Genomic DNA, 24,069 nt, shown 5'->3' with positions numbered 1-24,069 from the left:
TCTTGAGAACTGAAAACAAAAGTAAGCTAGCATTTTAGCAGGGTTGAGGAAAAAATGCGAAAACACAGATGCAATACACACAGATCTTATAGAATAGAGCTGCAGCTATACATCTCCAAATTGATGTCCTCACCTCCATGGCTTCCTGTGCTATTTCAGGCATGTTCATCTGTGGAACCAGCTGAACCAGACCAGTTATCAACTCAGCAGTGCTGCTCTGAATTTCATGTCCTAGCTTCCCTGGATTCTGCATAGCAAAGCAATATTTTTTTTTAAAAGTAGAAAGATGTAACACAAAAACAAAAGAGCCCAGTTGAAATGAATTCACACAAAAAAAAAACCTACTTTTGCAAATTTTTATTCATACCGCAAACTTCATTTTTGTTTTTAAATTGGCAACAATTTCATAGGACAAAAATCATGAAATATTCTCTACTCAAATTACCTGTAAAACTTAATATGAAACATCAGTTTGAAGAAAAGCACTGTCTTCAGCATTCGCACTTAAAACTTTTAAGGATTTAAGTTCTAAATTGTACATTCTTATCAAACAACAAGAATGAAAATGCAACACAATATATGTAGACATTTGAGTACTTGCTTGAACTTTAACCAATAGAAAACATGACATTTCTTGAAGAATGATGAAACTTAATACTTCTATGAAGATTATATAGTTCAACAAGGTAACTTAAGAAAACAAAATACTAATTAGCGGTTACAGCAAACCATCCTCTCAGTTCAAATTTACTTTTCAGCCATGATCTCATTGAATGGCGGAACAGGCTCGAGGGGCTAAATGGCCTACTCATGTTACTATGTTCCCTTTACTGCTACCATTGGCAGGTATCAGACATTCTTGTAACATGAACAAATTCTATCAATCACAAACATCTGATATGTTGATGGGTTGCTGTGTTATGTCACCTAAATCTTCATTAATCTTCTATTCATATTCTAACCCAAATATCCTTTCCAGACATTAATAAAATGAGTTAGGCTTTCATTTCTCTCCTTCAGTGACAGCCCAAGTCCTGTTTCATACAGTTACTGTAATGAAAACCATAGCACTGTAGGACTGAATTGTGACTGGTAGCAAAAGGGTTCTTCTGTTCCCAGTTTCCTCTCAGTGTGCATCTATCTGCCGTGTACATGCTGAATCCTAATATTTGAACAAAGATAACAGAGTTGGGTCTCCAATCTGAAGGGTTACTTCATCCATAATTATGGAAGTATAACTTACACTGGTTTCCCAATTGCTTTACTTTACACCATCACCAACCCTAGATTTGCAAATTTCAGGACTAGTTTTAATGAATGCACAATGAGAAAACCTTTGCATTAACAGATAAAGCAGTAGCTGAATCAAGCTTCGGTGGTCGCCAACTGGGACATATCACAAGCTATTTATGCAAAAGGAAAGAGCTACTCAGCCCATCTCAATTCATCTATCCACAGGAATCCTAATACCCCCTCCATTGTAGCATCCAATTGTTACTTAAATAATTACAAGGCTTTTGCTTCCACTCCTCGTAAAGAAGAATGTCCAAATATCTGCCTTAAAAGTACCCTTCTCCAGTTTCAACCCATGTCCAAGCTCAACTCCCAGTTTAATTTAAATTGGTAGTCTGGGTTAACATTTTCTATACTCATAACAATCCTAAATACCTCTTTAAAATCACCTCTCTGTTGCCTCCTTTCTAGGCTGAAAAGCCCAAATTTCTCCAGTCTTTGCCCAAAAGGGCCTCCAGTGCTTGAATATCTTGCTTTTCGGCAAGCAGAACTGGATGCAGTCTTCAAGGTGCGGTTGGCCAGAGCACTATAAAGTTCGATCACTATCTCCTCTGACTTAGATTCTGGTGTTTTGCCTATGTAGTTAAACATTCTATTAGCTTTGTTGATTGCTGATCTGCATTGCTTGGGCATCTTTAATCCACTCTGACTCCAAGGTCTCTTTCAACTTCATCCTTAGCTATTTTAACAGCATTCATGAAGTACGTAAGTCATCATCTTTTTCTTCCTTCACTTCACAATTGACTGCATTCAACTTCACTTGCCATTGTTCTGCTGCCCACTTACATATATCTTGTCCAGCTCATTCTGTAATTACTCAGCTGCCACTTCCAATTCCACTGCCCCTCCAAGTTTTGTATTAACTGCAAATTTGACCACTATACATGCTAAATCCAGGTAATTTATGTAAATTAGAAACAGCAGTGTAGCAGCTTGGTTTTTTAATATTGCTCTTCGCTACATCTGTGCATCAGTATTAAAGCTAGTCAACTAGGAGGCTGAGTGAAGCAATAGATCTGCAGATTATCCTCCATCTCAGGTTACAATCTAGCCCAGATTAATGTGATGCGAGTCTCCTCTCCACATCCCCCTCCCCAACTCTCCGTTCCTCCAACTCTGGCCTCATGCATCTCTTCCCCCCTCCCTTCGCCTCACCAGTGGCAGCTGTGCCTCCGGCTGTCTAAGCCCCACACTGGTATTCCCTCTCTATACCCATCTCCCACTCTTCCTTTAAGACCTGCTTAAAACCCATCTCTTTAACCAAGCTTTTGGGCACGCCTCCTAACATCAACAACTTTGGTCAAGTGTCCAATTTTGTCTGATTAAGCTTCTGTGAAGCACATTGGGACATTTTTGCTACATTTAAAAGGCGTTTATACAAATGCAAATTGTTTTTGTTTTACAATAACTCTCAATTCAGTTCCTAGTAGGTACAGGCTCACTGCAGAAATTGGTCTCCTAAATATGCCTTCTCACTCTGATGTACCACAAGAATGGTTATTAAAGGAAATGCACAAATTTACACGTGGGCAACTGGGTCTTTTTTCTGAGAATGAGGCACATCTCAGCACAATAAAAAAAAATGCAAATCTGATAAGTTCATGAGCTCTGTCGATCTCATGAAAGCTTGGAGGTGCAATATCACGTTTTCTTCAATCTCCATTCAAATTATTCTTCACACCTACTAGTTCTGTTCACAAGTGTTCTGTCTTTCCATCACCATCTTATTTGCTTCCATCCCCAACTATCCAGCTGCTCTTTTCTCTCGCAGAAAATGGTGGTTTTGTTTTCTACCCTACCTCAGAGCTTCACAAAAATTACAGCATAAAAGGAGGCCATCCAGACAATGGCATCTGTGCCAGTGTCTACCTCTTCAACTGCAGCTTTCGTGCTTGGAAAAAGGCCAAAATCAAGTTCAAACTGATATCATGCAGAATTTCCTTTGCCTTTCACTCCTTTAGCTTGCACTAGGTCCAATGTTTTGCATTGTTCTATATTCCACTACTCATCTTTGCCAAACAAGCTATGAAAGCCTCAAATCTTCTTGGTCACACAGTACATGACTTACATAAATCCACTACACTGTTTCATAAATCCATCTCTAAGATCCATTACTGTGGTATAACACTGACCAATACTACTCCAAGAGCCGAGGGCATTTGCAGCTTTTTCCACAACATGCTTTGCGTTTCTTAACTCTAGCCACTTTCGGACAAGTTCATGCCCATTTCCTTCATTATTTCTTCAGTCACATGGCAAGAAATGATCTTCAGAAGAGGTTTATCAACAGGTGATCAAATAGTTCCAAGTTACTCCATGAATAACTTTGTTGCAGAAAAGGTAGTTTCCCCAACAGTTCGGAGTTGTTGAAGATGAATTCCAGGCAGTATGTGCTACTGATCTCAGCTTTCTCAATTTTATGGTGTCCCAAGAGTTCAGGACCTTGATCACAAATTCTTGACATTAGCATTAATGTTGTAGCAAGTTTCACATTCAGACAGAATTATTCTCACTGGGCTCAGGGACTAGCGATACAAAGCACCTTTAATGGCAATGTCCTTTTATTCTGGATGTGCACTGCTAAGTTTAATGAAATTGGTACCGAATCTCACCAACAGTCTCAGCATATTCAAATGCCAAGAGACAGAAGCTGGCCCAAGTGGATAGCAGTAAGATTAGGCCTTTGCCACCTCAGTGGATGAGCTTACTTGAGGCAGCAGTTTCTATTGATTTATAGAGGAAGCATGCCGTACACACCTCAATTTGAGAACCCTTGGCCTAGTGCATCTAAATCTTGATCACGCTCAGTTCCAGAATGGATTGAAGTCCACCTTCTAAGTATTCCTTTATGCTTCTGAAAGACTAATGTTTCTGCCCATCAGCTTTTCTCATAAAATTCTGAAATGTCTTCACTTGGCACAGAGTAGCAATATAACATGCACCAAACCTCATCTGATATCTTGCTAACAGATTAAACATGTTGTGCAGCATCCACAGGGATTTCACCTGTCATACAGAATTCTACTCATCACACAAGCGTTGACTTTTTTTTGTCCATTTATCCATGGTTGGGTACCTGGCAATTCAAAGCTTTATCAGTGCTCCATTGGCCACCTGGATGATACCATTATATCTCAGAACGCTAAGCTGGACTTAAGAGTTGAGAAGTAATTAAGATAATGTGTTAGCATTCTTGAGCAAACAGAAATAAAACTTTAAACCATCATTCATGCTACTAGGAATAATATTACTATTACACAAATCATTAACTTGGTTACTTTTTTCTAAATATCTTTTAGATTTCTGTTCCAGTTAATCATAATGAACTATAATGGCTTGCCACACAAACGTTCCTTCCAAGCTTAAAGCCTTACATCCCACACCAATACTTACGTGTAACATAAGCTTTGGGTCTCCATGAATTAATTTCACAATGGCCAACAATAAAAATTTATAACTGCGGGTTTCTGAGTCTGTTGGTTTTTCTTTAAATTTAAGGCTCGTCATTTTTTCCTTGAATGTAAGACTCTGAAATAAATTTTTAAACAAGAGGAATCATGAAAACAAGCAAGACGGCCCATTTTGTACAATTCACCTGATTATACAAATCATTAAAATATTGCTCCAGCTTTGAACGTACTGAATGTCTGATTCAAAAGTTAACTAATCTATAGATAGATAGATAGATAGATAGGATAGATAGATAGATAGATATATATATATATACACACACATATATAGCATGTATACATATACAGCTTATTAAAACCACTACGTACATTCAAAAACAATTATAAAACAATGGAACAAAGTGTGAAACATTAGTAAATGCATGGCAGAAAAGGAGCTGTTTAAATTTAATCAGATCTTTTTCGACAGTTAAGATTTTATTTGAGAAGGTGGATGCATGCTACGTATTCAGACCTAGATGGATTACATTGTGTTTACTAATGTAACTAAGCACAGAAAAGGCAGTGGACTAATTGCTTTTCTGTGGTAGTTACTATGAATCATACTTACAGCAACAGAAGCCCACTGCCATGCAAAACAGTGACTGGTTGGCGTCTGATCATGTGAGCGACAGCAGCCAATAAGCACAGAAAATAAAGCAGAAGACAAAGCACCACCAATCAATGTCAGAGTAGCCATGTTAAACAGCTGCTACCTATCCGAACAGGTGACACTAAATATACAACAACAAATGGGTTATGAAATGAAAGGTTTTGCAACATGTTTTACTTCCCCCACCCCCAAAATAAACTGTCAGCACTTTTGGTCAATATACTCCAATTCACCAATATTCAATATACTCCACTTCTTTTAACTTCTTGCGCAAAATTATGGGACTACAATACTTCAACCAATTGATATGTGCACTGCAGAAATGAAGCAATATTAGGGGCAAAGTTATTAACTTTCAATAAAACAGCAAACAAAAAGCTCAAAAAGGAAAGGCTACAGAAATTTATCTATGGGCTCCCAACTAGTGATATTCCTTTACATCTATTAACAAAAAAAAAATCACCATTTCTCTATATCTACAAAGCATCATCTCAAAGCTGGTTTTGGCACTTAGCCCATTGGAAATCTAAAATACCAGTGATAGACAAGTACAAAAATTTACCTGTTCCGTCCAGTTGTGTAGTACCAATTCAACACCAATGTGCAAAATAGACTACAGTGTAAAACAAACACACACACAGCAAGTGTCCAATGTGAAAAATAGTAAACATCAAACGTCCGTACTACTGCTGCTACAACAGTAGGCTAAAAGCGGTTTGTCCATTTGTTTCTTTTTGGCCAGTACTTTCCTTATTCTTCCAGCTAAGGAATTATACTGATTGTCGGGGAGACCAATGGATAGGAGAAAAGAGATAAATAAAATAACTATACTGAACACAAAAGAAAACTATAATGATCTAAATATATGGATGCACTATTGTTAGTGCACAATATTGGTTCAGAAAGAAGCCACGAGTCAGGTGGGAATATTTTGTTCCTCAGCTTGCGAGGCCAATAGGATACAATGCACTTGCAGCTTCACCAGTCACTTCTCCCATCTGGCTATGGTTATCAGCCATGGGAAGCAATAAAATTCTACCCATAGACTGTACAACTGAGCGCTGAGAAAAAGCACAACTTGCTGCATTTTGCTTGCTCAGCAGCTGGTTATAGAGCACCTGTGGTGGACATCTGGGATTAGGACAACTGCCTTCTCAGATGAGAATGATATGTGGCATAGGGAGAGGAGCATCTTGTATTCAAAACTAAATACTGTTTTAGCAATGGTATTTAATACAGATATATTGTTACGCACTTTTTTTGGTTATGGCAAGCTGCTAGAACTATTTTACTTACACTACATAATGAAACCCAGTCCTCATTCAGGTTCTGTAAAAACACCTTGGCTTCCAACTTATGTTGTTGTAGGCTATGTTACTGGACATTCATTACAGTGCACACTTTGTGGCAAGATGCATAATTCTTGACTCCTAATAACAGAGGGGGTAGTTCATAGAAAATATCTCATGTTACACCTTGACAAGAAATTTGTTCACTTGTCTGCTAACAAAAAAAGTTTAAGATTTTTATAAGTTGATTTCAAATTTATTTCTGTTTTTTTTAAAAATGAACTTCCATTCTAAAAAGAACAAAAGGTCCCACAAAATAATTAACATTTGTGCCAGTGCAGGGCAGGTATTTGTATTTGTCTATCCCTATTGAAAAGTACCCTGCAGAGTCTAAACTAAGAATTTTCCTTTCTTTTCTCAAAAAAGTATTTCTCTTGACAAACCTAGGTGCATGGAAACAATCCACAAATTTCTACAACCCACTGCATCTCAAATTTCATTCTTTACCAAACCAGTAACTAAAATTTAAATGCTTGAAGAATTGTTCAGCAAAAAATGTTCTCTATGACAAAGTAGAAATCCGATGACTTATATCCACTAAACCTGATAATTATTTGAACTCTAATATATTCTAACTGTTGCAAATTAATAAGTTTATTTGTATTCGAGGATGCATGGTTTAAAAAAAAGTGCTCGAAACTATATCTCCCAGACAGACAGTTATGGAAAAACTGCAGGAATGGCATGATGGAAACATTCAAAAAATGCAACAAGAAACCGTTAAGCAGGCGTACCGATGTCATACGCAAGGGAGCGTGCGTGCTGCAGCTCTGTATCACCCGATTCAGAGTTTCCGCTAACATGCCTCTGAGTTCTCCTGAGTAACAGTACACAGCATCGATCTTAGGCCACCAATCCACTGCAGACTGAAAATGGGAAAAGGTGGGGAGGAGCGGTACAGAGGAAACAAGAGAACAAAATGAGACATTTATTTTAACACAGTTCAACTGAATGATGATCTTGCATCTATTCCTACAGAAATGTTCACAATTAAATGAGCAGTGTTAATACAACATTCGTTTACTACCCAGAAGAGGGAAGAGAAAGTTTTTACACCTGTACAACCTCCAAAACCAATGTTTCCCTACAGATCTCTGTTTATATACACACCATTTTCTCCTCCACCCTCCCCACCCGACACCAAAAAAAAAGCAGCAGCCTGGCTGGTTATTATCATGGCTTTCCAATCAACTTTAACCTTGCGGTTTACGTGCAAGGTAGAATGTGGAGTACTTGGAATGTTAATTTTTCTTCTATCAGGACAAGCAAAGGTTTTTAGCAGTTCTTATTGCAAAAATGCAGGTCTTATACTATTTTTCAGTACCCAGTAGCAATCACTCCCAGTCAGGTATGGCAAGACCAGATGCAAAGGAAAGCTCTGTTCACTATGTTCCAATGATGCAAAGACACTAATCACACCAACCATCTTCATGGCCTTTAGGGAACTATTAGTGCCAAATTACAGGTGATTTTGTGCTGTCAACCCACTCCCATTAGGGACTGGGATCAGATTCATTTTGCACAGAAAATGAGTAGTCAGTATTAGTTCAGGCCAGATTCAAACTCACATCCTAGAGGTAAAAGACCAGTGCTCTAACCAACTGTGTACCATCCAGCACTTAGCAACACTGTTGATAACTAATTCATGTCCAAAGCACATTAAGCTCCAGGCCTTTGTTTTTTCCAATAGATCCCAGAAACTGAAAGGAAGTCATTTACCAAATTTAGTCTCAACCTGCTTCAGAAATTGAGTGTGAATGCAACTTCTTTGTAATGAAATTAGAAATTGAAGTCATTTTTTAAAAAAAAATCAGTTACATAATTGAACTCCACTGATGTGCACCAATCATTTCCTCATGAGCTTCTAATTGGTTAACATGGTGCAATCATTATTTTGTTTATATTTTGACTTTCCTGTCATATGACAACGGTTTCAAAGCTATACAAAAACTCAGAGCAGACCATACGTTGTACAAATTAATGCGACGTCTCTTACAGGATGCAAGGCCAAATGAAGAGTCTTGTCTTGAGCAAAATCAGGGGAAGTCAGTGGAGGAAATGCAGTTTGACTATTTGTTTATTCAGAGTCAGGAAGTAATCAAGCTGTATTCAAGCAGTGCTGACAGATGAAAAGTGTTTCCAGGCTTAAACTATCCTAATCCAGAAACCACAGGAGAACCAAAAAAGCACAGTGAATAGAATAAAATAAACCACTGGAAAAATTGCCATGATTTAATCATGTCCCATAGCTTTTGTTTGGTGTATCAAAGCTTCAAAAGCCTATGAAAAGAGCATTGTCATTTTTAAAAATCATAGCTAAAAATGCAGAAGCAGAGATTCTCATACACTATCAAGTTTGTGTTTCAGGCAAGAACATAATCTGACTGCCTGGAGTCAAAAACATTGCCACCACCTGCACTACAGACACTCACTGGATCTTGTAGTTAGAACAAAATAAATAGGTTCATTTTTGTTTGTGGTGTACAAAATGAGTTCCATAATTCATATTAAATCACAGACAGCATTCGAGTTTCATGCTACAAGTATTTGTGTATCCATTTTCCCCCATCCACAAAAAATTAAGTCTGAGTGTTAAAAATTGGTTATTCGTGAATGCATCAACACGATTAGCACTGCTGTATCAGTCAAGTAAAATGTAATTAAAAAATGGAGAAAAGATGTAAATACTAAAAAACAAATGGCTGAAAATACACAGCAGGACCATTAGCAACTGAAGAGAAAAAAAATAGGTTAACACTTTGGGTAGAAACCCTTTATTGACTGGGTTAATGCAAGAATCGTTAAACTGATAATTAAAACCTGTTCCTTAGCAGGCCCAAGAGAGGGTATTACATGATTTTACATGCAGTTTTACCGATGTCATCTCCAATACATTACAACTTTGTTAATGAAAAAAAGTTTCACACTTTCCCCTCCATCTCTCTTTTTGTAACCTCTTTAGCTTTCGCCCCTTTCCTCCCAAGTCCTGGGTCACTGTCAATGCCATTCTTGAGCCAACCACTCAGAGGTGCAAGGGTGTTACAAATCAACTTTCCCTCGGATTAGCTTTCTTCAGGGATGTGTCTCATCGCCAGCCAATACCCAGTCATTCCCAATACCCTCTCGTTCTCCCTCCTGGGCAAACTCGCATCTGACCAATTTCTACTGAGCAGAATCATAGCATGGCTAAAGCACGGAAGGCGGCCATTAGGCCTATCGAGTTTGTGCCGGCTCTCCGCAAAAGCAATCCAGCTGGACCCAATCCCCTGCCCTTTCCCCGTCACCTGACAAATTTTTTCCCTTCAAGTACTTATCCCAGTTCTCCTTTTGAAAGCCACAATTGAGTCTGCCTCCACTACCCTCTCAGGCAGTGCATTCTAGATCATAACCACTCGCTGTGTAAAAAAAGTTTCTCCTCATGTCGCCTTTGGTTCTTTTGCCAATCACCTTAAATCTATATCCTATGGTTCTTGACCCTTCTGCCAATCGGAACAGTTTCTGTCTATCTACTTTGTCGAGACCTTTCATGATTTTGAATACCTCCATCAAATCTCCTCTGATCCTTCTCTACTCTGAGGAGAACAATCTCAGCTTCTCCAGTTGATGTAACTGAAGTCCTTCATCCCTGGAATCATTCTCGTAAATCTCTTCTGCACCCTTTCTGAGGCTTTCACATCCAGTTGTGGCCGAACCAGTGTTTTATATAAGGTTCATCATAACTTCCTTGCTTTTGTACTCTATGCCTCTATTTGTGAAGCCCAGGATCCCGTATGCTTTTTAACCGCTTTCTCAACCTGCCCTGCCACCTTCAACGACTTGTGCACATATACGCCCAGATCTCTGTTCTTGCACCCCCTTTACAATTGTACTCCTTTTATATTGCCTCACCCCATTCTTCCTACCAAAATGTATCACTTCACATTTCTCTGCGTTAAATTTCATCTGCCACGTGTTCGCCCGTTCCACCAGCCTGTCTATGTCCTCTTGAAGTCTATCACTATCCTCCTCACTGTTCACTACCCTTCTAAGTTTTGCGTCACCTGCAAATTTTGAAATTGTGCCCTACACACCCAAGTCCAAGTCATTAATATATATCAAGAAAAGTAGTGGTCCCAGTACTGACCCCTGGGGAACACCACTGTATACCCCACTCCAGTCCAAAAAACAACTGGTCACCACTATTTCATTTCCTGTCACTTAGCCAATTTCATATCCATGCTGCCACTGCCCCTTTTATTCCATGGGCTTCAACTTTGATGACAGGCCTATAATGTGGCACTTTATCAAACACCTTTTGGAAGTCCATATACACAACTGCATTGCCCTCATCAATCCCTTCTGTGACCTCATCAAAAAACTCAATCAAGTTAGTTAAACACGATTTGCTGAATTAATTAATGGCAGTTAATTACTGCCATTAATTAATTCAGCAACACCAAGCAACCAGGCCACCCACTGCATCCCACCATTCTTTTACACTCTCAAGCACCTTCGATAGCAAAGAACAGAGAGGAGGAGCTGCTACATGGCCATCAATGCCACTGGGTAGTGACTCCCAAGAAGAGTTGGAGCCGTCTGGCATTTCAATTTCCCTACTTTTTCCATGAGAAACTAACCTCTAGTCATCTCTTTTCAATGGCAGTACAATTTAAGCTAAGAAGTCACCAAGTGGGAAAGCGTGGGCATAAATCCATGTCCTGTCACAGTGCACTGATAATACAACACCGCCTCCCAAAACAAGAACTTTCATTTCAAAAGAAACCTGTCCTCAGGCAACAATTAACTGCACATATATTCTATAAACTTCTTACTGAAATTACTCGAGGAAGAGAATGTTTTTGCACATTAAGAGCATTTTCATCATTAGGGAACTTCCACTATTCCCCCAATCCAAATACAAGAATCGGTTAAACACCAAAGTTGCCAACCTTCTGCTCTCAATGGTGGCGCAATCAGCAATGCCAGTTCACCTGATTCCCACTCCATAAATTTCAGATGTTGCACACGTGCAAAAGTGGTAGATTATGGATTTTATGGAGCAGGAGTCGGTCAAACCGGAAACAATAGTTGAGGAGCCACTACATGAACGGAGCAGGCAGTTAAATTTTGTACTGACAAGCTGCTGGTTACAAAGCTAGGCCCAAATTCTTTAAGACAGTTCTTACACAAAAGGTACTGGTGTTTTCATCTAAGGACATGAGATATAGTTCAAATCTCACCCGCTGTCCACCTTCTGATACATTAGGAAAGGTTAAGCATTATATGGAATGAAAAATGCTTCCCATTCCCTTCCATAATTATGAGTGACACACACACAGCATTGCACAGTGTCTTCCATTCGCAATTTGTCAATTTAAGATGCTAACTCCACCAGTCCTCACAGCCATCACAAATATATCTAATATATTTAACGGTTGCAACCAATAAATGTTTAAAAAGCCAGGATTGTTAAACAAGTCATCTTGTGGATGCCCAAAATGATTTGTGAAGCATTCCCTCTATTACAAAGTCAACTCACTGCACCTCCAGCCTTGTTGTACCATTAGATTACAGTTTTTAAAAACTTTATCTACATTCCCAGAAATGCTACAAAGGGCATTCGCTGAAACAGTTGCAAGTTTACACCTACAACACAAGAAAGCCATCACACATCTACACAAAGCATTCTTTTATTGTGTGTAGGGTCAGGCTAAACTATAGCCAATCGTCATGCAGCAGAACCTTGGGCCTGTCGTTTCACTATCTGTGTGGAGACACAGGATTGTATTTGCAACAGTCTTCACATTAAAGGAAGAGTTGCAGCTTTCTCTTTTAGCAACTAATTAAAAAAAAAGCTTCTGACTTTGGGTTGCAATGATGCATTTAAGGTTTGGTAACAGGCAAGAGTAGCATAACTACATTATGTACCACTAATTGCTGATGTTACCATCCCGTGGGGAGGGAGAGAGGGGAAGGAGGAAAGGGGTATGGCCCTTTGGAGAACAATTCGCATTTAAATAGGGTAATTCGAAAATATTTATCAAGCGTACAGAGCATTTTTTTTTTGCATGAAGCATGTTAATTTTTTTTTTCATTATTTAGTACTTGTGCAGAGTTTTATTTCCTGGTTGCAAACTGTGGGTTAGGTCCCAAATTAACCTTACAGTCCAATGTCACACAATTGCCAAGAGTGTACTGGCTGGTCTCGAGAGATAAATGGCTTAATGGGTCAAAAATGTCAGTTACATACAAAATCAGGCTAGGCTAACATGATCTCCATGGTCAAATAGCATCCCAACACTCAGTATCTGGAGTCATGCATGAGCAGCAGCTACCTGGGCAAATTACTTGAGGACTGCCAGCACCAATGGAACTGTATCCCAGGAAAGGTCAAAAGAGGATGAAAAGAAATTCGAAAAAACAAGGCACATATACACATGAACAAGCACACAGGTTGCCTCACTACAAAGTAAGCTTAAGCTGGCTTGTTTCAGTTTCATAAACAGATGTTTTTTTTCCCAAGCAACTTCCCAATGAGTCAAGTTTGGAGAGAAAAAGAAAATGGAACGGAGATAAAAGCCTGCAGGAAAACAATCTGACGATTTGGATATGTATGCCATGAGTTTATTGTGCCATTTAAACTTCACCTTCAGAACTCCTCCACATGCAGCAGAATCAGTTCCGTGCACACAAATGACCTCCACAAGACCAACGGAAAACTTCAAATGTAACACTCCGAAAGCAACTCAGGGAGGTTGTTTCAGTGTCGCTCTGCCAGGAACCAAACCATACCAAGCTGTAATGTGAAAGGCTTTAAAACTGGCTGCAAAGTACTCTGTTTCAAGAATTAAAACAATTTTAATACTCTCAATTGCACTTGCCGAGTGCAAGAAATGTCCACAAGGATTACAAACAGGATATACAAGTCACTTGTGTTGGAACTACTCATTATGACAGTCTCTGGAAAAGTTTAATTAAGAACAATTAGTTCAACAGCCATTGCTTCTTAAGTTGCTTTTATACTAGCAGTGTTTAAGTGTAAATGCCAATGGCTGGTTCCGAGCATTTATTCTGCTAAATCACGGTACGTTTTCCTAGCTGCAGACTTGTAGAACACCCAACACTGGGTCTATGAGTCTGCTGCTAGAACAAGGAAGCCTGACTTAGCTGTGTAAACCATGGGATCTGGCTCTCTTCAAGGAGATGGCAGCCTTCAAAAACCCAAACTTAACACAGCACCGAAGTAAAAGTGTCTTTAAACGCACTTGCAACCAAACTGTATGTATTGAATTAAACAGCAGTGAAGAAAATATACTTACCACTATTGGGACATTTTATTTTATAAAAGAAAAAAATTATAAAGCTTTTGTGACCTTGCATTTTCAGCTTTCGATCACACCCTGCAACCTCCTTGGTGGTTTGCATTTAAGCAGGAAGAATTGAGGACAACTGGTTTGGAGGAGACACCAAGTCTGAGTATGCAAGGAAGCTGAATTCACAAATACATAGTTCAAGTGACAAACTCATTGAAGCACCCAGAGTTAATGACAGTACCCGCTGAGCTCCCTCATACCTCAACTGGCACTTGGAAGTTTAAAAGCTGCAGCATATGGCCAACTGGCAATTCTCTTGCCATCCACTGCTAATTGAAATATAAACCCCCCTTTGCTTTCCTTGCTCCAGTGGCAGAAAAACAACTCACTTCTCTGCAGACCTCACAAACTGGCGCTGCTTCTGCCCCAGCACCCGTTGGGTAACAGCGGTACGTGAAAATGTGAACGGAGCAGAGCAGAGCAGCTGGGAGGCCTTTGTAGCGCTGCTCTCAAAACTGGCTCGGCAATGTTAGCGCGCCTTAAATGTTGCCCAAACAGTTTGCCTCCAATAATAATTACTGCACTTTCAATTTAAGTGAAAGTTATATATAGTGTATTCCTGAGCATTTGAAGTTCTTTTTAAATTAAGTGATATAAACCTAGCAAAGTGGCAATTTAGTGCTTAAAATGTAAATCAAATAACAAACCATAACAACTTTTAATTAAAATTTGATTATACTCACAAAATCAGAGTAAAATATACAAGTTAAAACATTGCTCTCTGATCAATTCTTTTCAAAAATAGGACAGCTACTAAGACTCCCTCACATTTACACTAATTTTTTTTTAAATAATTTTTTTTGCCTAGGTCAAGGAAACAATCTTGCAAACGATCCATGAAATTACTCAATCTGCAATCATGCTCAGAAAAATGGTGAATCGTTCAAAACTGCCAGCTCACTATGAGGCAGTTTGTTTACCTTTTTACGGTCAGTGAATATTTCCTTGGCAGCATTTGAATCTTCTTTCTACTCCATTTGGCCCAGGAATAGTTTTTAACCTGTAGACTATTCAAGAATTTCAGAACAGCTCCCCTAAGGCTTAAAGTAGTACCTGGACGCACAGAACTCTCAGGCCCAGGCTCTGTGCAGAATTAACTGACCTCTGCCAGGGCAGCAGTTGGGCATATACTGGCTTTACACCCCTGGGCATAGGGAAGATCAATTCTGATGAACAGTCTCTACTGAAAACATGAACCTTTCTTTTCTCTTTACAGTTGGATACTTGCCTGCTGTGTCTTAATCATTTCTATTTTTATTTCAGATTTTCAGCACTCCGTTTTCAGAACAAAATTGGTCCCAGGCACTAAATTGACAGGCTCAGTCAAAGAACAGACAGATTCCTCGGGACCTGCTTTGAGACTGCCCCAATACATTTCACATTTCAAAGCCAGCAGAGAAAGGAGACTTTTCGTCAGGCTTTGCCACATTCAGACTCAGGTGAAAGGACAGTGTGCTAACAGCACAGCACCAATTTTTTTAAAAATTCTGCCTCAGAAGGTTGAACACTAGAAATCTTCATAAAACAAGCAAACTTAAACCATACTGAATCTATGATGCTTTAATAAAAAGGCACAATTGATGTAAAGCTTGACATTTTGACTTTACCACAAAGTAATGATAAATTGTTCAGAAGATTTTTGTGAATTACATTAACAGGAACCATTCAAATCTAAGTACACAGCAAAAGGATAACAGTTTACTGCATCAAGAAATACTTACATTTGTAATAATTCTGTGCAGTGAATTGACCAACACATAATGAAAGGTTGGAGGGGAGGTTGATGCCAAACAGACCTACAACAGGAGAAATGAAGAACTTGATGTCAGCAGGACAGTGAAATCTAATCTACACAGTACATTTGCCAGATGGTTGTAAAAACCCAAGTGGTTCACAAACTAACCTGCCACCCCCCTTTACAGACTGGCCTACATTTGACTCATACACATTTCATGGCTGACTCAATCATCTGAAGTGCCACTCACTCCTTAAAAAAATCACTGCAAAGGCCCACCACCTTCTTGCACTCGGGATCCATAACAAAAATGCAGCCTTGCCACTGTCACCCACAGCCCAAGCACAAATAAAAATGACCTTTAAAATTACACATTTAAATAGAATGGTTTGTTTTCATGTTCTGTCTGCGTCCACAGTGAGATCCTGCCTCAGCTTATGGACAGCCAAGGTGCCGACTCCAATATAAAATTGAGCATTAGCCTTTACAAATGCAACACCATCTAACATGAAACTGCATAACACTGTATGGACAGAATATCCCATTTCACTTCTTTTTAAAAATATACCTAGAAATCGGGGGAAATTAGGACTCCACTTCCCATGGCCTAAGTCAGCCTTGACTCAGTGATAGCACTCTTGCCTCTAAGTCAGAAGGTAGTGCATTCACACTCCACTCCAGAGACTTGAGCACATAATCTAGGTTAACTCTTCATGGCATTGCTGAGGGAGTGCTGCACTGTGCAGTGCCACTTTTTGGATGAGACATCAAACAGAGGCACTATCTGTCCTCTCAGGTGGGCACAAAAGATCCAATAGCACTTTTCAAAGAAGAGAAAAGGAGTTTTCCCACTGCCTTGGCCAATATTTATCCCTCAGCCAACACCACAGATTATCTGCCCATTTTTCTTCTTGCTCTTTGTGGGAACCTGCTGTGTGTAAATTGGCTGCCACATTTGTCGACATTACATCAGTGGCTACACTTCAAAAGTATTTAATTGATTGTGAAACACAGACTTACTGAGGTCTTGAAAGGTGCAATATTCAGCCGAACAGGTCTATGCCAGTGTTTATGCTCCACATGAGCCTCCTCCCACCCCATCATTCTATTCCTTTCTCCCTCATGTAATTATTAGCTTCCCCTTAAATGCATCAATGTTAATCGCCTCAAACACTCCATGTGGTAGCGAGTTCCAGCATTCTCACCAGTTGTACAACAATCGCTAGAGGGCAGCCCAACACCTCCTCAGAGCAACAATGGGTGGCCAACAAATAGTCTCGACAGCAATGCCCACATCCCAAAAACAAAGCAATTTTTTTTAATTTTTTTTTAATAAAAGTTCTGTTCTGAACAGTTCTTGTTTACCAAGCAATTAGTATTTGAACCACCTGTCCAAGAGTCTGTGACATATGCAATTTCATTTATAGCTCCCATATCAAGGAGCAGATACGAGGGGCTGAATGGTCTTCTCCTATTCCTAATGTTCCTATGTTTCTATATTAACATAAATCATCCCTCTGTAATTCCCCAGTTATACTACACTAAAGCAGTGCAACGCCATATGCACATATCCAAGACCATTGCAAGCTGACTGCCATGGTCATGCTATTTGCACCACAAGTGTGGCGGTAAGGAGACGGGAAGAAGGAGCATAGTTCCGTGCATGCATACAAATGCCTGTAGGGAGCTTTGATCATCAGCTTCTGACTGGTAATGAAATTTCAAAATACTTGAGATAACAAGATAATCAGCTCCTTTCTATCATTACTAAGTTAACTGTGGTACAGCAGGCTCGTGTTAACCCACCCCCCACCCATCTTAATTCTTTTAATGCTGATTCATAGCTCTATGGTGTAAAATCCCGTTTCTCCCCCAAGAGAATCATCTTACCAATGTCAAAGTATTTCTATAATTTATGTGAACTCTTTCTTGTACGGCATATCCTAAAATAGGCTCACCACAGAAATCACAGTATGTTGCAGCACAGAAGGAGACCATTCAGACCATTGTGCCAGTGCCAGCTCTTTGAAAGAGCTATCCAATTAGCCCCATTCCCTGCTCTTTCCCCATAGCCCTGTAAATTATTTTCCTGCAAGTATTTATTTAATTCCCTTTTGAAAGTTATTGTTGCATCTGCTTCCGCCACCCTTTCAGGCAGCGCGTTCCAGATCCGAATAAATCTGCACTAAAAAAAATGTTTCCTCATGTTGCCTCTGGTTCTTATGCCAATCACCTTAAATCTCTGTCCTCTGCTTACCGACCCTTCTACCACTGGAAACAGTTTCTCCTTATTTATTCTATCAAAAACGATCATCTTGAACACCTCCATCAAATCTCCTCTTAACCTTCTCTGTTCTTAGGAGAACCTAAGAACAGAGAAGGTTAAGAGGAGATTTAACCTTCTGCAGTCTCTCCACATAACTGAAGTTCCTCATCTCTGATACCATTCTAGTAAATCTCTTCTGCACCCTCTCAAGTCTTGGCATCCTTCCTGAAGTGTGGCGCCCAGAATTGAACACAATACTCCAGCTGAGGCCTAACTAGTGTTTTATAAAGGTTTAGCATAACTTCCTTGCTTTTGTACTCTATGCCTCTATTAATAAAGCCCAGGATCCCATATGATTTTTTTTTGAAGAACAGCCTTCTCAACTTGTCCTACCACCTTCAAAGATTTGTGTACATATACCCCCAGGTCTCTGTTCCTGTACCCCCTTTAAAATTGTACCATTTAGTTTATGTTGCCTCTCCTCATTCTTCCTACCAAACTTTATCACTTCACACTTCATGTTAAATTTCATCTGCCACGTGTCTGCCCATTCCACCAGTCTGTCGGTGTTCTCCTGAAGTCCGTTACTATCCTCCACGTTGTTTAACACATTTCCGAGTTTCGTGTCATCTGCAAACTTTGAAATTATACCCTACATACCCAAGTCCAGGACCTTAATATATAAGCAGTGGTCCTAAAACGCAAGAGATTTAAATTAAACTTTCCTAAAGTAAAATGAAAGCATGGTTAGATACCTTGAAGTGATTATTGTTATGAGGGTTGATGCGAAAACAGGAAACAAAACAGTCTATCATGAGATCCACATCTGCACTCTGGCTGCCAGCACCTCTGGAGAAAGGCTTGATAGGATTAAACAACAGGGCCTGTGAAATAACAACAGACCAAAGGAATTACTGAGACAAAGAACTATTGATGTAATAAATGTAATAATCAGATGAAGTTTATTAAAAAAAAGTTTAGTTTTCTGATCAAATTGAAAGCTCCCGCTAAAACTAAACAGCAATAAAAGGAGACAGGAAATGTAATACCAAGTACTCCCAGATTTCTATGCCAACCTTTCCCTTTAAACACTGGTTATTAATCCTTTCGATTTGGGAGTTTTTTCTTCTGAACTTAGGTCAAAAATAAAGTTTTAAAACAGTTTTGGGTTTAATCAGAACAATTTTGGAAGGAACAGTAAAACTCATAACTGTTCACAAAATATCATGCTAAAGGGAATCAACATGCATCATTGCCTGCGTCCTCAACACCTTCTGCCCCCATGAAACTTCATTCAGCTGCCTAACATGACACAGCCATCTAGGTCAGTCTTGTCTGACAGTACAGAGAGATGATGCTCCCTCAGTCAAATAAGGCTATGTGCATCACTTCAGAACTGGAGCAAGCAGTCATTGACCTCTTGGGATTTTATTGGTTAAATTCTCATTTTAGATTTCCATTTTGGGTTTAAGCTTAAAAACAGAAATCTTGGTTATATTTTATTTATCCAATTATATTTATTTATCCAATTATTAAACATAGAATTAAATAGGACACTTGTCACAGAAGTGGGATACAGTTTCATGTCTTCCTTTCCCCAATATGATTTTTGGGGGTGGGGGAAAAAAAAGAGGCAATCGTGCCCTAGAATCCAGATACAATAGGACCAGTGTCCTATTTAATTGTATGTTCAATAATTGGATAAATACATAAACATAACCAAGATTTTTGATTTTAGGCTTAAACCAAAAATGGTAGTAAATAGATGCCGGGTGCTTCCTCACTGCGAAGAGGCACGAGTGGGGTGATTTAGAGGAACAGTCAGTCAGTCACCTTATATCTGTCTAAAGGGAATTGTGGGTCGTCCAGTTTTATCAGCAAATCTTTTAAAGCAGTTTGGTTTTTTTTGATAATTGGTCTATAGAAACTAACTTCTCTCACATTTAAGAAAACTTCTGTTGCACTAAATCAGAACATGTAGGGAACATGGATGGTCAGATGGAGATTGACTCAATGCGTGTCATAAAGTGCCTGAGCAAAGGCCTCATGCCACTTTGTGAAACCTTGTCAGTAACTTATCTGGCAAACTTTAGGTGTTTACAATGCAAATTACGCAAAACCAATCCACTGCATGTTAGAACAGCCACAACACATTCAACCTGCAATCTGTACTCTAATTTAGTAATCAACAGTGAATGATGCATTGTGACATCACCTGTCTGAGCACAGAGGTGACAAGCTCACATTGGGCTCATACTGTGACACCTCCTGGCTTTTGGTTTTCAAATACCAGAAATGCCAGAATACTTGAGGAATGGCACGTGAGTAACGATCGTCCTCAACTGATGGTTCATCTGGGTTCTAATTGGATACCATGTTAAAAATAGAGATTAGGTGAGCAATGTTAAAAACGTCAAGTTAATTTTTTCTCCTCGTCTTCAGGTCCCCTTGCAGCATGTACCAATCCCCAGTCAAGAAATAGGGGTAGATGACCTGTCCCCCAGGACTTGGTCAATGCCTTTCCTTACCCAGCTGCTTGGAGCTGCTAAAAGAAGCACGTTGATCTTCATTTAGATTTAACAACTCTCCTGCTTGCTATTTCCCCAAACAAGCGGAGACTAGGAACTCATGAGGAATCGCAGGCATTCACTTCCATGATGCAACACACTTGTGTACTAATGAGCTGTACCAACTATCTTGGCAGGGTTTTTTTTTAAATCTTGGACTGAGAAATATAGGTGAAAGACCAAACCTAATTACACAGTCTTATTCTCAAACTATCGAAGCCATCCTTCAGTCTTCCCTTCCACAAACACTTTATAGGCTTTTAAATCCAAACTTAGCATCTAATCCCCATTTCTCTACACTTGTGGCTAAATAAATTGTACTTCTATTTATGCTATAAAGACTTGTCTACTGGCACTTCTTTAGCAAAATAAGATGTGTCGTAGCAATTCCATACCTTTAGATCTACAACCATGGACTGAACCTGAAAGCAGATGACAGAGTTGTCCTCCCAGCTGATGTACGTGGAGGCCTTACACAGTTTAACACAGGCAATAGCAGCACTTTCGGTTAGCTGCCGACTACCACTGTGACCAGCCAGAGCTTTCTTTAAGTTATCCAGGAACAGCTTCTGTACAAAGATTAGGTAGGCAGCAATGAGACAACATTCAAAACACTGCAGTTCTATTCATTTACAAACCCACATTTTTAACCTTATATCAGATCCATTACAAGAGAAAAATAAACTAGCACCAGAAAAAAAAATACAAGTCTGAACTGAAGCCAAGACATTATGAAGGAAAGCTGTGTGTATTGTTGTTGCTTTGGCTCAGGACATCAGATCAGCTGGATAAATTGGGCTACAAAGTACTGGAGGGAGGGAATGTCAGACCATGTATTTGGGGGTTGGAGTAGAAGGGAGAAGAGCTAAAATAATTGGAAAACAGGGTTGTCATTTTCTTTTTGAATTGTTTTTTTTTGTGTGTTTATGTTCAACTATATTTGAGGGGTACATAGTGGGAACAGTCATGCCAGTTGTACCTTGGAGAATTTTTTTTCTGTTGGAAGCCAATCTGAATAAATTACATTTCCAGCCTCCATTCTATAGCCACTGTCTCCATCCCTCTCTCTGGCCACTGTCCGAGGCTGAACCAGACCGCTCGCAACCTTGGCGTCCTATTTGACCTGGAGATGAGCTTGCGGCCACATATCCGCTCCATCACCAAGACCGCCGACTTCCATCTCCGCAACATCGCCTTTCTCCGCCCCTGCCTCAGCTCATCTGCTGCTGAAATGCCTTTTTTACCTCCAGACAGGACTATTCCAATGCTCTCCTGGCTGGCATCCCATCTTCCACCCTCCACAATCTTGAGCTCATCCAAGACTCTGCTGCCCGTATCCTAACTCATACCATGTCGCGTTCTCCCATCACCCTTGTGGCTTGCTGACCTACATTGGCTCCCGGGCCATAAAGGCCTCGATTTTAAAATTCTCATCCTTGTTTTCAAATTGCTCCATGGCCTCGCCCTTCCCGATCTTTGTCACCTCCAACAGCCCTACAACCCTCAGAGATCTCTGTGCTCCTCCAATTCTTGCCTCTATCGCATCCCCGATTTTAATCGCTCCACCATTGCCAGCTATGCCTTCAGCTGCCTCGGCCGTAAGCTCTGGAATTGGTCAGAACATTGAACACAGGAGTTGGGATGTCTTGTTGGAGTTGTACAAGACATTAGTAAGGCCACACTTGGAATACTGTGTACAGTTCTGGTCACCCTATTATAGAAAGGATATTATTAAACTAGAAAGAGTGCAGAAAAGATTTACTAGGATGCTACCGGGACTTGATGGTTTGACTTATCGGGAGAGGTTGGATAGACTGAGACTTTTTTCCTTGGAGAGTAGGAGGTTTCGGGGTGATCTTATAGAAGTCTATAAAATAATGAGGGGCATAGATAAGGTCGATAGTCAAAATCTTTTCCCAAAGGTAGGGGAGTCTATAACGAGGGGGCATAGATTTAAGGTGAGAGGGGAGAGATACAAAAGGGTCCAGAGGGGCAATTTTTTCACTCAAAGGGTGGTGAGTGTCTGGAACGAGCTGCCAGAGGCAGTAGTAGAGGTGGGTACAATTTTGTCTTTTAAAAAGCATTTGGACAGTTACATGGGTAAGATGGGTATGGAGGGATATGGGCCAAGTGCAGGCAATTGGGACTAGCTGAGTGGTATAAACTGGGCGACATGGACATATTGGGCCGAAGGGCCTGTTTCCATGTTGTAAACTTCTATGATTCTATCATTCCCTCCCTAAACCTCTTCGCCTCTCTACTCCTTCAAGATGCTCCTTCAAACCTACCTCTTCGACCAAGCTTTTGCTCACCTGTTCTAATATCTCCTTATGTGGCTTAGTGTCAAATCTTGTTTGATAACATTCCTGTGAAACACCTTGGGACATTTTACTAGGTTAAAGAAGTTACATAAATGCAAATTGTTGTTGTAAAGCACATTCTGTTAAAAGGTCCCTTATTGTAGGGCTTGATCCCCAGTCAAACCCATGTTAATCAAATTCAGGGTGGTGGTGGTAAGGGCATTAAAGGTCCCTTATTTTTAAAAAGTTATCTTGGAATTTGTATCTCCAATTTTATTACTGGCCAATTATGACAGCAGCTCTGGAGATGGACATACTCCAACAGGATCACAGTGTACCACAGTACTTCCGCTTCTGAAGTTAAAAGATAAAAATACCTTTGACCATTCCCTTGCAATATATGAAGGAGAGATGGTTGAACCCTCAATTCACAAGGACTGTGCATAACAGATCCCTTACCTACACAGAGTTAACCAAACTCAGCCAAGGTAGCACTGGCAACACTAACTTGCCTTGGTATCCCCGGGCTAGGACGAGAGGGAGGATACGGTTAGGGTTAATGCTTCTTATACCTATTTAGAGACTTCTTGCTAGAAATGCGTATGTTTGGATAAACTCATCTGCATTAGCTTCTGGAGAGAAGAGGAAGTTGGCAATGAAGAAAAATAATCTTACTTTTTGTTTTAGAACTGAAATTTGAAGAGAGGCAAGAGAGAGGGGACAGAAAAAAAATTCAAAATCTGGGATATTTCTAAACATTCCAACAAGCCACAGCAGAAAATGATCCCAAAGCTCTCGAATGTTTTCATAGGTACCAATGATCATATGATGTATACATGTTAGTCATCATTATGTAAGAAACTGCCACCGATGACTCAGCACGCAACTGCTCTCTAGATGTTTAGTCATTCTGCTAACAATAATACAGAATGCCTTTGCTTGTTAAAGGTATAGTTTAAAACAGGAAGCAAAATGCATGCAAATGCACAAGTGCAATTTTTTTTTTAAACGCAGGCACATGGGGGTGAGAGCAAACAAGGGCCCCCAAGTATTCAGGGAGGGTTGCTGGACATGCACTCCTAGTAGTTTAAAAAAACACAATTGCACAACAGGCAACCGCATAGAACAGTGGGTTAGAGCACTGC

General features: G+C 39.8%; 1 protein-coding gene across 5 annotated transcripts in view; it reads right to left on the bottom strand.

Annotated features, from left to right (window-relative positions):
- The window catches only part of nf1a (neurofibromin 1a), a 276,274-nt gene that overhangs the window by 173,563 nt on the left and 78,642 nt on the right, over positions 1-24,069 (bottom strand). For all 5 annotated transcript variants that reach the window (XM_068008408.1, XM_068008404.1, XM_068008406.1 and 2 more), the window contains 6 exons: positions 21,020-21,193; positions 18,813-18,941; positions 15,778-15,852; positions 7,439-7,570; positions 4,687-4,821; positions 134-247 (listed from right to left, as the gene is read on the bottom strand). In XM_068008408.1, coding sequence (XP_067864509.1) covers positions 134-247; positions 4,687-4,821; positions 7,439-7,570; positions 15,778-15,852; positions 18,813-18,941; positions 21,020-21,193 — 759 coding nt within the window. The remainder of the gene's footprint in view (positions 1-133; positions 248-4,686; positions 4,822-7,438; positions 7,571-15,777; positions 15,853-18,812; positions 18,942-21,019; positions 21,194-24,069) is intronic.

The sequence above is a fragment of the Heptranchias perlo genome, chromosome 28 (assembly GCF_035084215.1).
Source record: "Heptranchias perlo isolate sHepPer1 chromosome 28, sHepPer1.hap1, whole genome shotgun sequence".
Lineage (NCBI taxonomy): Eukaryota > Metazoa > Chordata > Chondrichthyes > Hexanchiformes > Hexanchidae > Heptranchias > Heptranchias perlo.
This window is presented reverse-complemented; position numbering and strand designations above follow the sequence as displayed.